The sequence below is a fragment of the Rosa chinensis genome, chromosome 4 (assembly GCF_002994745.2).
Source record: "Rosa chinensis cultivar Old Blush chromosome 4, RchiOBHm-V2, whole genome shotgun sequence".
Taxonomy (NCBI): domain Eukaryota; kingdom Viridiplantae; phylum Streptophyta; class Magnoliopsida; order Rosales; family Rosaceae; genus Rosa; species Rosa chinensis.
The window spans coordinates 41,584,762-41,599,060 of NC_037091.1; the positions used below are offsets into that span (position 1 = coordinate 41,584,762).

General features: G+C 38.9%; 1 protein-coding gene across 1 annotated transcript; it reads right to left on the minus strand.

Moving 5' to 3' along the window:
• Positions 1 to 5,574: 5,574 nt before the first annotated feature.
• On the minus strand, positions 5,575 to 9,752 carry LOC112197257 (probable linoleate 9S-lipoxygenase 5). The gene is made up of 9 exons (XM_024337875.1): positions 9,506 to 9,752; positions 8,853 to 9,148; positions 8,060 to 8,300; positions 7,530 to 7,868; positions 7,361 to 7,446; positions 7,169 to 7,276; positions 6,770 to 7,074; positions 6,426 to 6,689; positions 5,575 to 6,343 (listed from the first exon to the last, which is right to left on the minus strand). Exons 1-9 carry the CDS (start codon positions 9,750 to 9,752, stop codon positions 5,575 to 5,577), a joined length of 2,655 nt encoding a protein of 884 aa, XP_024193643.1.
• Positions 9,753 to 14,299: the final 4,547 nt, after the last annotated feature.

A 14,299-nucleotide genomic window follows, 5' to 3' on the forward strand; every position in this document is an offset into this window, starting at 1 on the left:
ATCTCTTGAGTTTCAACATCACTCCATGTCGAGAGAAGAGATTTGTTATTGCTATTTCCATGCTTCCTGTGACCACAATCAGTAGAAATATGGTCATAGCCACCACATTCATAGCATTTAATTTTTCCAGAATTATTTCCTTTAAAATTTCCTTTCCCACTTTTAGCATTGTTATCACTGCTACCACTACTGACAAAGTTTTTCTTATGAGCATTGAAATTTCGAGAAGAAGATTTATTTCTAAGGAATTTTTTGAATTCTTTAGTCAAAAGGGCAAGGTCAAGTGGTTCATCTTCCTCTTCTGTCCCTTTTACAGCCTTGAAAGCTACATCTTTGGATTTCTTTTCAGGTTTTAGCCTTAGTTCATATGTTTTGAGATTTCCAATAAGTTCATCCAGTGGATAGTCATCAATATCAAAAGAATCCACGTTTCGGCGACTCCAGGGAAGGGCTGTGGTGGTGGTGGAGGCAGTGGATGCGGTCGGTGTCGGGGTTGGACCGACTGTGTTCTCTTCACCAGATTCGGATCAGGTCGTTGTTGCATCGTCTTCTTCAGCCATCGGTGGTTCCTCTTCTTCTCCTATTTGTGGTTCCTCTTCTTCCGATACGGTTCGGAATGCGTTTTCTTCTCCGGATTCGGGTCGGATCAGGGATGCATCCTCCTCTTCTTCTTTCCCCAGTGGTTGCATGGTTGTTGCCTCTTGTTCTTCTTCCATCTGTGGTGGTGTTGTTGCAGCGGTCTTGTCTTCTACCATTGATGGTTTGCAGGGGTTGGTCGGCAAACTGGCCAAAGAATGAGAGAAAGTGCATGGTAGTACTGTAGCCTCATAATATTCAGCACAAGTTGTTCTAGAGCTTGCTTTCCCCGTTGGTTTTGTATGATTTGCAAGTACAGTAGGCTTCTTTTTTTCTTTTTTTTTTTAGAAAACAAGTACAATAGTTGGGTAATATCTTGTTAATAGAAGCAGGTTAACATTGCAATTGGATGCAATTTTTGTAGTGTTTTCTTGCTGAAAAGAAAGAAGAATGAAAAAAAAAACAGTTTTATTGAGTAGTTATACATAGGGCTGTCAATGGGTCGTGTCGGGTTGGGTTCGTGTCGGGTCAAGGTATTTGTCGTGTCGCAAGATACAAACCCAAACCCAACCCATTTAATAATCGTGTCAAAAATCTAAACCCAAACCCAACCTATTTATTAAACGGGTTACCCGTTTCCAACCCGCTTAACCCATTTAACAAATAGGTCGTGTCGAATTAGACAAAATGACCCATTTAAGGGTTAACAATGCGACCCATTTAACTAAAAAAATACATAAATTGATTAAATTCACTAAAAACTCCACAAGACGAAGAATATAAATAATTATATATATTCATAAATAATTAAATCCAATAATTATAAAGCAAAATATTTCAAATTATCTAATCCTATGATCAAATACTCCCAACGTCCAAAAGTTCAAGAAGAATTATAACATAATCGGGTTATACGGGTTCACTTCGTGTTAACGGGTTGACCCATGGCCGACCCATTTATTAAATGAGTCATGGCGGGTTGACCCGCGGCTGACCCGCTTTTTAATCGTGCGGGTTCAACCCGCTTTATTTCGTGCGGGTTTCGAGTCGTGTTATCGAGTCGTGTCGGAATTGACAGCCCTAGTTATACATGTCTATTGCGGAGCAATAATATGATAATTGGGAGGCAATAATATGAGTATTGGGGGGCAATAATATGCATATAAATTGATCGATTGTGCATGTAGTGTATTCATTTTGGTTTTGAGAGTTTATACAATTCACTGAAGGGCAATAACATGATTATCGGAGGCAATAATATGAGTATTGGGAGGCAATAGTATAATTACTGGGGGACAATAATATGATTACTGGGGGTAATAAATTCAGATGTCGGAATCCGGTCACCAGTCCGGTAGCCGGATTCCGATGACTGGTTGTCGGATTCTAGTCACTGGACGCCGGACTCAGGTCACCAGTCTCCGGAGACCGCGGCCGGCCACTGGTCACCGGAGCACAGCAAGGTGGATGATGACTTCTCTCTCTAAGTGAGAAAGAAGGAGAGGGCAAAAAAGTCCCAAAAATAAATAAAAAGAATAAAAAAAGAATTAATTGGGTATTAGGAAAATAATCCCTTAGAGTGTTTTGGATAAATGAGGCTAAAAAACTGTTAGTAGAGCAAGTGGGCAATTTTCAAACTGAAATTAGGTAAATAATCATTTCCCCTTTAAAATACACCTAAATTTTTTTGAATTTTAATTGAACAGCCCCACAGCCACGTAAAAATTTCTCATAAATATCGATCCCACTGAATTTTTTCATTTAAGACCGGATCAGACTAAAACATAAATTTTAGAAGCAAACCCGACCCGATTATTGCAATCCGGGTCAGTTTTTGGGGGTTATTTGGCCCACCCGCTGTGATCCTGAGTCAAGGGTAACACGTAGCTCATGCAAGATAGTGAAAGGAGTGACACAGAGGCAGAGAGTTCATTCTAAATTTCCAACGTTGAAAATGTGTGACTGCTTGAAGCAATGAGCAGCTTTATTGTCTCCCGTTCAAATTGCAGATGGAGTAAGCGCTCTCTCTCTCTCTCTCGTGCTTGTTCCTGTTCTATTTTCCATCTTTCCAATATTATGTATTGTTTTATATGAAAATCTGGTTCAGAATCGGCAAAAATGGCTTAGGTTGAGCAAAAAATGGGAGAATTGTATGAACTGTGATGCATATGGATGTGGGTTTTGATAAGGTTTTTGTAAGCATTGGCTGGAAAGAATTTTGAATGAGTGAGAAAGAAGATATAGGTAAGAGAGAGGAATTGGAATGGGATGGTAATTACTTTTTCTTTCAGGGCACATTGTCGATTTCTCTTCTCTTTGAGTACTTTTTGTTATACTAGTGTCTCCGCATTTAAGAAGAAGACTTGACATTGGGCCATATTTGGCGTTGTTCTTCTTTCATATGGAGCTCTATTATGAAATTTTACTGGAGAGAACTTTCCTATATTCAAAATCTTGAAACAACCTGCTCAATGATGTTTGAACTTGAATATGTATGTTAAATTAGGTGGTGATATATTATTTTTGGTAACCTATTCAGACGTTAATATTAGCTCTTCGGATGCTGGATGTACAGATACTATTGTGGCAAAAGAAAAAGAAAAGTTATTACAGGGCAGATAGCTGAGAGGAACCACCTCCTGAGTCCTAACCAGCGGGGAGACAAGCAACTTTTCAGGTTTTGGATTATGATGATTGTTTCAGAATCATGCAGCTGTACTTTTATTCACTTTATATAGTTGTCTGGGCAGAATGTTTACAGCAAACTTATGCCACTTTATTTTGTAGAGAATTCCCTCCCTCTTTTTACCAATTGCTTTTTGCTTTCGTCATAATTACACTTGTCTTTCACCACCACTGCCCTGAATCTCAGTCTTAAGAATCAGAGACATCTCAGATTAACACAGGTTCAAGACTGAGGAGGTGAAGAAGAAGATGACACTTCCCTTCGTGCCATTTGTAAGTTCTTCTTTCGCTTTTGGTTTGATTACTCTCTATGGTTAACTTCTTTGGATTTGAACATAACAGAAAGTGGGAAGTGATGAGAAGAAGAAGAAGATGATGAGTTTCTTGTAAACTGGTTAGCAATGGCTTCTTCGCTCAATCCTTTTCTACTTTTACGCCATTTTCTTTTCTGTGTGTTCTTGTTGCTTATGTTTTCTAGAGAATAGAAGTATGATCATGTCTTAATTTCAGGAATGTAAATAGAAAAACAGAAGAGAGAAGTACACACCAAAACTCAGCATAATAATATTAAGGTTGGATACATCAGAAATCATGGGATAATCAAAGCAAAGAAGAAACTATAAACTTATTATATACCTTTTGCACACCTAAAAAAACAAAAACAAAAAACAAAAAAAGAGAAAAAAAAATAAAAAACAGGAATTCATATGAACTGGTTATTCACTTAATCCTCTCTCTTCTTCATCTTCCTTTTTATTTTTGTTCACTTCTTTCTCTTCTCTGTTCTCTTTCATAATAAACTCTAGCTGGAGATATAGGCGAGCTGCCGATGTATACTTACATTCCTACACTCTGAATAACTATGGTTCTATATAACTGATAAAATCAGACCAAAAAATGGAACACCCAAAAACAAAACAAACAAAAGAATGACACACCAAGCACACAGGTTGTGTGTACTGAATAGGAACTCCGAGGGTGGTTATGTTAGATACATTTGGAGATTCTAGAATGCACCATTGCATTCTAGATCTGGGTTTTGGGAAGCAGATCTCAACCTGCCTTTTTAGTAAAACTTCAGGCTGGAACGGCTGCAATCCCAAGAAAATGGAATTCAGAAGAAATTGAACTCAATCATCATCTGAACCATGTAAAACTGCTACATATGAGGTGGAGCAAAAAGGTTGGCTATAGACTTTGGAGGAGGGCTCATTTGCAGAGTGCTGTTTGTGAATTGGTGCTTGGGTGGGGAAATGGGGAGTCTGCTCCAAGCGTTTTGAGCAAGAAACTCCTCTCCTCAAAAATCCAACATCATAAGTGGTCAGTTGAATCATATTATTCTCTGCACTCATTTTATGCACTATTGTATGATACATATGCTAGTCATTCTATACTTGACCATGACTTAACAGTCGACTTGAATATGTTGCCGAAAAAGTAATATCTATTAGGCGAAATAAAGGTACAGTTGGTCTTACAGTCTATGAGGAAATCAGAAACAACTTTCCTAGTTTAGTGTCACAGGAATTAGTGAATTAGATGAGGTAACTATGTCATAAGATTTTCAGTATATTTGTGGTGCATATTGCAAATAAAAGAGAATTTTAGCACTTCAGAGCCCAAGCAACATGTAAATTTCTGTTACTCCTAGCAGAAAAATCTTGTCTTTCTAAGACATCTAGAAACAAAAACTTATGTTCTTCTCTATCTTTTGGTAGGATCATCTGCATAACACATTTTAGTTCTCCAGATCTGCAGCTACTAATGACCTGATATGATTCTAATGATTCTACAGTCTTAAAAAAGATGTTTATCCCTATTAAACGCTGAAACTTCTAATTATGAATTAGCTAGGAAATTCTTTCCTAAAACCTGGAGTCCATTATAACCGAAACCCCTTGCTCCCACGTATGTAATTCGCTTCTTGATTAGTTGACTGGAAGTCATACATATGCTCCAATAAAGTGATCTCAGAATCTTACTGGTGACTTGGGCAAGTTTTTCTCTCACAGTTTCTAACATGCTATCAATAATTTTGTAGCATCTCATCTTTGCCATATTACTAGATTTGGATTAGAAACTAAAAGAGAGGCATAACTGGTCATTTGATTCAAATTCACTCTTGATTACATCCACACCTGCAGAACTAATTGACATCTCTGAGATAATGTAATCTACACGAACACTTAGGTACAAAATCACAAAAAAGAAACGAGAATTACATGATCCTATATGGTAGTCTTAATCTCTAGTCTTACACCACAATATAGCATTTGCTTCAATGATAGCCTTCTAGTACATAGATCAAAAACCTCATATTGAGACACTGTTGGGAATTCCCTTTCCGGTGAGTCCACCCTCTCTAGAGTAATCTGAGGTGCTGGGATAGAGCAAGGTATAAGGCATCTTCACGGGCCCAACTCTGTTCTTCCATCTCTCATCCTCGTTCATTTCTGTAATTCTGTTCTCAATTTCTATCAGCTTCTTTCCGAATCTATCAAATGCTGCTAGTGCCTCATCATCTGAAGTCCACTCAAGGGTATCTCTTTGACCAAGATATATCTCATCAGTTGAATGTCGTGATAAAATCTCTATCAGAGATACGCCAAGAAGAGTTTGGAGCTGGGATGTAATTGTTTTGAGGAAGGCCACATCAGGGTTTGTCTCAAGTTCATCGTATTCAGCAGTGCCTGGCTCAGGCATGAATCGGCGGCTTATTGTTGGGCGATTTGGGAGGTAGCCAGCATAAGGCCACTGCCCAAAATTCACAGCAGCATGGAGGGCAGAAGCTATCCATATGATTATGGTGCATGATTGGATAAGTTCAGCTCTAGTTTGCATCTCTGGCCACCATGGTTCATCTTTCTTGTCACCATGGCCTTCATTGCGGAGCTCTTCCCACCATTTCTGGAGTTCAGAATCACTTTTGACCACGTTATCTGTTGGATAGTAGAAAGTGCAATATTCAGTGACCCAAGTTTCAATGGCAGACCATATTTCCAGCCCATCAACAGCAAAGGGGTAATCTTCTATCAGAAGTCTGAGGCCATGAGGGCTGCTTGGGTCCGAAATTGCCATTCCCCTGGAACCAACCAGAAGTAGAACAAAATTTAGCTGAATAATAGTTGAAGCCTATTCCGTTCAATTAAAGCTTTATGGCTTACCTCTTGAGCAAGTCAGCAGGTAATGCTTGCTCGGTGAATACCCAGTTTTTATAAATAACGGCGGACATTTCCATGGCATATTGAGCTGGGAAGACTGTCTTCTCAAGCACCCCTCCAGCATTGATTAGGATTTGCCTGGCCAGGGCATTTATGTTCATCGTGTCCCGGAAGTGTGGTTGCAGAAGCTTATGTATCGGGTGAAGCACACTCAACTGTCTATTTGTTGCAATTATAAATGGCTCTATTACAGCATGGGTGTTTAACCTGCATATAAAATTTAAAGCATGTAAAATAGGATGAAGCTGCTACCGTATGCTTCAATGTAGTGCTGTTTAAGTGCTTACCAGTGGCTGATAAGTTGATGATAGCCAGAATCATTTACAGCAGCGTAAGCTTTGGCCAGCTGCCAAACTGAAGCCTCGATGCCATCTTCTGCTGGAGTGAAAACTTTGCTGACAGCACCATGATGCTCCCCTTGTGGATGTGGAAGGCTTAACTCAATTGCCAAAGGCTTCAATGTCCCATCTTCTTGTAGCAAGAGGAAAGTTCTGGTGGCATAGGTCTTTGTCGTTGTTGTGTTTATTCGTCTCAGGTATGTCATTAATGCATCATGATGATCTAATATGAAAAGTCTGTTGCTTTTAATTGCCTGTATAAAAGGGAGAAATGATTATGCACATGAATTTAACAAATATTGGGTTTTTATCATATAATGGTAGTTCTTCTGAGAGACGAGAAAATACTTCTTCAACACTGAGGCCATTCATGTTCTTTTCTATCTGTTCTTTTCGTATTGAACTGTTCTGATTCCCATATACTTTAGGGTCTAGCTTGCTGGTTGGGGGAAATTCCTGCAAATCAAATTTCAGTGAATAAACTACTTGTGACATAATTGTATCTCTATGATAGTCAAATACTTAAAGCTTGTATTTTACTTGAAGGCAGGTGATGTTAACAGGGTTAACCCCTGCCAGCATTTCTCTTGCAAACTCTTCATCCGTCCTCCATGCACATTTATCCTCTGCAAAATTATCATCGAAATTTAATCTTTAATTTTTTTTCCACAATATAGGATACAAACTGTGTAAACTAGTATGCTTATACCTTTAATCACATCAGGCATTGGGAACTTGAGAAATCGCTCGCCATCTGAGCGAAGTAGTTCCCTGAGAAGCTCCCAAGGGACACAGTCCCTTAATTTTTTGAGTGTAGGCCCATTTGGTAGCTTGATGCCTCCTTCATAGAGATCAAGTACATCCTCAAACGTGTCAAACTCATCGATAGTTTTATCACACAGAGATCTAAGCTCTGGGAGCAATATCTGAACCAGGGATTTTAGGGCATATGCAAGAAAATCTGAAAACTTCACGTGGCCAAAGCGCTCATCTCTTGGAACATAGATGTCTAGACTTAGAAGAAACAGCCTGCTCTCAGAGTTGGGGTCTGTATTACAGGCATAAAGAAATTGGTCAATGGTTATGCTTCTAAGCCATCAAAATTCTTCTATCATGTAAAGTCTCTGTTCATATTCTATATACTTTATGTCATAAGAGTTTCAGGATAGTAAGAACATGAGCAGAAAAGGAAAAATAAAAAACAAAAGAAAAATAATTGTGCTAAAATTGTTTCCTGACCAGTTTTAGTTGGTTTTCGACCAGTTCTTCCTCTTCTCGGATAGGGATACTCTTGTGATCCACCAAGAACAGGGCGTGCATATTCTGGACCCTTGTCTGGACTCCCCAAATCATTGTAGTAAGCATAGTCATAGACTCTGTCCCACTCCTTTAGCTCGCCTGATCCACTTCCACGGAGATTACTCAGCTCTTCTTCCCTGTAAGGGAGTAACAGCTCAGGTGTTTGAGATGGCAGGTAGGCCTAACACAAACATAAAGGTTCTGTTAGTGGAGTCATTTCTGCATGTCATTATGCATTTCAAGATTCTCAAACTATGAAATATAATCACCAAGTAAAAGTTATAATGTTAAACAAAATATCTGTTCTGTTATGAATAATATACACAGACAGAGACAAACATACGTTATGAACACAAAATAAAAGGATTTTCTTTAGTGCTAATCCAGCTGGATAGTAATCGATTATAATTCTCCCATATTGAAAAGTGGATTAGGGCAATAGAATGTTTTTTCCATATCAGAAAACCTTAAGCTTCCGATGATTGATGTTAAGAGAACAATCATGAAAAAGTTCTCACCACATGAGGATAAAATACGATGCTAAAACCAATTGATCAAGTTATGAAAGGCTTTTGTTTCCTTATTATATTAGCGGCTGATATTAAAAAATTATTATAACTCCAAGATTCTAGATTTAATTAATATTCAAAACAATTAAAGAAATAATGAAAAAAAGACTTGTACAAGTGGAAAATATGTCTCCTAATACATGTTAACTGCAAATGAAAATCACCTTGTTGGAGAAAAATATCCGATTATACTTGTAACGATGTGCAGGGTAAACCCAGGAATTGCAGACAAAATGGACTCGACCGTGTCCAGGAACATCATCTAATGTAATCGTCTTGAGGTAAAATTGGCTATGGTGATGGTTTCTGATCATCAAAGCCCCAGGAACTCCCATTGACTCATCCCAGTCAATTGAAACGGTGAAAGCAGTATCTCCAGCAGTCAAGGATGTAAGGGTTGTAATCCAGTTCTCCAAGTAAGCTATCTTCCCAATCTTCCCCCTCGACATCAACCCATTTTCTGCACATGAACACAAGAAAATGTCAGATTCAGCCTAATTTGTAAGAACGGTGGTCACCATGGAGTAAAGAAATCCAGTGGTGGACATGAATTCCAAAAAGTAAAACACTTAATTGGTCCAAGAATGACAAACATTGGATTTTGAGCTGGTGAGATTGGGTGACCATCAATTTTGTGGTCAGCAATTGACCGTAACTCTGAAAGCATAAGCACTTAAGCCTAATTAATTAATCAAGCTAGATTACTTGTAATACAAACGACAAGATCAAAACACAGTTGGTGAAGAATTCATGTTAGAAAATGATGAATGATGTGCAGAGTTTGATTCAAAAGAGAAAGCTTGACTGATCTCTTGACCTGCAGGCTCAGGTTGAGTAGCACTGATGAGCTGCATGGAAACACCCTTGCCCAGAAACTCATGGATTCGATCAAAAAGCGATGCCTTCATGTCGTTGAAGTCCAACACGTTCTTCTTCATCAACACCACTGTTCCTCTTATCTTCTTGCTCTCACTCACCTTCTGATTTGGCTTCTCATTGCTCTTCTTCAGACAAACTGTATCCATCACATCCCGTGCTACTGTGGAACTTGAGCAGAAACCCATGAAGACTCAACAGCTGAAGATACAACAATTCAAGACTTAAAAGACTCAAGACTCCCTTAAGGCTCAAGACTGAGCTTGGTGGTTGATGAGAACGGCATATTTATGTAGAGAAGGCTTTCCCTGTTTATTTATTTAATTTGATAGCTAGAGGTAATTAATTTTGCAGCTGTGTACTGTACTTTCCTAGTTTCCTTTTTGTTTTTTCTCTGATGGGATTATTAGATTTTTGACTTGGAAATGACCTGGGGTTTTCCTTTCCCATTTGATTAATATTTTGAAGTGACAACTATTAGTGGCGTTCTAATGGAATTTTCTATCTTTATCTCTTGGTAATCAAAGGATCAGATTCCATCTTGGCCACCCCAATTGCTATTTAGTTTTTAAAGTAAAACATGTGTATTTGCATGTGCTTTGTGTATTATTTATTTTCCATTTACATGCATGATGCCATGATGGTAGTTGGTGCCTCAGTGTTTGGTCGATTGAAAGTTTGAAACTATTCGAAACAACTCTCTGGTACGACCAGTCCTCGTCTTATAAAAATAAAGGGAAATTTTTAAGAACAGTATATGAACTTAAGGTCATTCTGAATTAAGGTGACCAACTTTTATATAACCCAACATAAGTACATGGGCTTTGAAACCCAACATATTTTTTGTACATGTTGTCACTAATACCGCTTACCCTTATACCATTATTCTCTCTCTCTCTCTCTCTCTCTCTCTCTCTCTGATGCCAACACAAACCAAAAACCCATCTCCTCTCTCTCTCTCTCTCTCTTTATGATGCCATCTCCTCTCTCTCTTTATGATGCCAACGCAAACCAAAAACACATCTACCTCTTTGAACCAAGAATCCATCTACCTCCTGACGAGATCGAGACGAGTTAGGTGTTGTAGCGATATGGCGTCCGTGACGGCAACATCTACCTCTTTGAACCAAAAATCTATCTACCTCCTGACGAGATCGAGATGAGTTAGGTGTCGTAGCGATATGGCGTCCGTGACGGCAATGCATGGCAGTAGGTTTCAGGACACGTCATCGACATCAATTGAAGGTGGAGGATATGCACCAGTGAGGCCGGCTATGCAAATATTCGAGAGGATGTCGGAGAAATTTCTTTCCCAGGCTCAAAGGCCAATTAGGATTGTATTTTTAGTCCAATTGGTTAGTGATGGTTTGGTATTTTGATTAGAAAATATAGGTTGGGGGTTGATGTCGGTTGTGTATTGGATTGAAGTGAAAGTGACTGAATGAGTGAGATTGTTGGAATGGTTTATGTGGATTGAAGGGTAGATGGAGTTGCTGCGGTTCAAAAATAATGGCAGGATTGGTTGAGGGTATATTTCGGCAGTTTGATATTGGAGTGGAGAAGTGTGGAGTTTCTGTTTCCCATTAGTTCGATAACAAAAATTGGTAAGAGATGGTGGTTGTTACTTGTTAGGGTGAGTTTGGGGTGAGGAGTGGACGAGATCGATGACGAGTTGGGTTTGGATACGGATATGAAATTGGGGCAAATGTCGCACTTTTGGTGCTCTGACGACATGCTCGACGAGTTTTGACAGGGACTAGCGGTTGCGGTGTTCAATTGAGGCCATTGATGAGGTTTGATTTGGTTTTGCGGAAAAGCTTGTGAGGCTGAGTCAGAAGTCACTACCACCACCAAACCTGAAGCCACCACCGCCACCAAACCCAAAGCCACCCTAATTCTTGATTTCGTGCTGGGATGTACTGAAGGAAGATGGTGAGGAGGGAGAGAATTGGGTGTAGAGAGAAGTCTTGGGTGTCCATAGCAATTGCTGGTGTTAGATACCAGTTTTTTTTTTTTTTTTTTTCAATCAAACTTGAAGTGACCGAATTGCCTTGTAAATATGACAGGTGGCACCCTCCGTAACGGAGGAGATAACGGCATGTATGGAAGGTGGGTCGGGTTTCAAAGCCCATGTACTTATGTTGGGTTATATAAAAGTTGGCCACCTTAATTGGAAGTGGTCTAAGTTCACATTCTTAAAAATTTTCCAAAAATAAAATAAAATAAAAAACCACTCTCTGGTCTTATTCGAAGATCTTCTCTATCCCACTCACGAGCAGCTCATCTAAAAATACTAAATCGTGACTGAAAAATACCAAAACATCTTTCCACATCCTTCCTGTAACCCTCTTGAGCTTGGAAAACTTAAGATCCTTGGGTCGTGTAGGCCTTAGAATTGTTTTCACGAATGTCGCCCATCTTGGATAGATACCGTCAGCAAGATAGTAGCTTAAATTGTGAATTCTATTATTCAATTGGAATTGGATCTAAGGTACTCTCCCAACAGTAAGCTAGTCAAAAAACGGGGACTTAGCCAGGACGTTGCATGACCCGAGCATTCCAAAGAAGGCGTACCATATCTATGTGTCTTACGATGCGACTGCTTCGAGGATGATAGTGGGGATACATTTTTTACCGCTGTATTTTCCAGCCCAACTGGTTGGGCAATTCTTCTATTGCCAGTGCATGCAATCGATTCTTTCAATCATCCCAAAAAAACCTCTTCTTTTAGCTTTGGCGAGCAGTCTTCTGAGGTCGGTCGGAGTAAGAGCCCAGAGGTATTCTGCTGAGTACAGATAAACGATTCCTTTTGTAAATCGTTGAAAAGCCTCCATGGAGGTAGATTTCGCCATCCGACAATATTCAGCGAATTGATCTGCCCCAGCACCGTAAGCAAGCATTCGTAAGGAACATGTCAGCTTTTGCTCTGGAAATAGTCCGACTTTCTAAGCAACATCTAATTTTTGAACAAAGTACTGGTCATAGCGGCAAAGGTCACCAAAGTTGCGGTTGAAAACATTGTGACTCATCCTGTAGCGTGTTCGAAATTCCTCATCATTGAAAACTAGACGTTGAACAAAGTAATCTTCCTTCATGTTTTTGCCTCTTTCTTCCCTAAATTGCTCCTCGTTCGGTGCACAACCTAGTAGGGAACCCCGTCGTCGAGGTTGATTAACAGATTCAGCTTCAGTGACTGCTGCGATCACAATGGCATTAGTCGTACACATCTCTTGATATTTTTCATCTGGAGATTGTCGAATCTTAACCCACAACCTCTTCATTGAAATGAGGGAATGAGAGAAAATGTTTAACTCTAGAGATAAGAAAAAGGAGGAGATTGATGAATATCAGATTGTGTGTGAATGGAGTGATGTTATTTCGTCAATTTATTGACGTTTTTCACATCAAATATGATCCTCCAACTAGGACACGTGTCAGCACATCGACATTTGTAATCTTATCCAAAATCATAGATAAGATTATAGCAATTATAACTGTTAGATTGAATAGTATGCAAATAATCTTATTCGTTCAAAGTTGTCGGTGGTTTTTTGGATCTTTTTTCAAAATAATTGTTGGTGGTTGCTTCACTCATTTCAAGAAAAATTATCGGTAAATATAGGTGGCTCATAATTTATCCACTGAAAATTCTGTAAAACAGTAAATTGCAGTTTTGAGGCCCCAAATGATCCAGAAAGCCCGAAAAAGCTCACATGTCATGGCAAAGCGACGAGTTTTATTTCTAGCGTCATTCGCTTTCCGAAAAGGTATAGCAATCACAATTCTGACACCAAACACTAGATTTGCAACAAACTAAATTTTTCCGTTTCACGATCAAGCTGCTCTTCGATCCTTATTGCCATCCGTTCTACATCATTTATCCATAAATGTCAATTATTACCATCTATTTACCTCAAATATATTTCAATTTTATAATAAGTAAATTAATAAAAAATTTAATAAACAGTAACTAACCAGTCAAGAAACATAACAGGGGAAAACACATGTCCAGTGGCAGTGAATAGTGTCTTGACCTAGTGACCCGAACTCAACTGGTGAACTTACTTTTAGGGAAGGTTGGAAAGACATCTGGCTCCATTCCATATATATGTAACTGACTTGTAACTATATAAAAGAGTCGTTATGAGTTTACGACTAGTCACAAGATAATACGTATTCTTAATTTTATAGATCCAATTTTTTGTAAGTCACATACATTAGATTATAGTTGGTTCGTGAAAAGAATGATTCCTGACAACACATTAATTCGCACTGAGCATATATATCGAAAAATTTACAATAATAATAAATAAAGGTCATTCTATTTCGACCAAATATTCCACAGCAATTGAGTGAGATTTGGCTCCATTACATATAAATATAGCCAACGAAAGACTGAATTATTACAATCTTAAGAACAAGTTTTTGCTTAGATTGCTTCCTTTTTTTGCTTAGCTTGTTCCTAAACATGATGTGCATAACGTCTTGCGTGCATATCCAGTAAGATGCAGACCAAGACAAACATATCACTCACTGAAGTCAGAAACAAGTGATTATCACTCCCTAGCTTATTGTTGCGCACTTGTACGATTGTGATCGTTTGAGACTTGAGTTAGGAACATGCCTCGCTCCTTTGGTGTAATCTTACTCAGTTTATGGAGGCACTTTTCATAATCAAAGAAATTCAATGACGGATAGCACTCTTGCCTGTCGGTCCCGTTCTGGGGTAGAAACA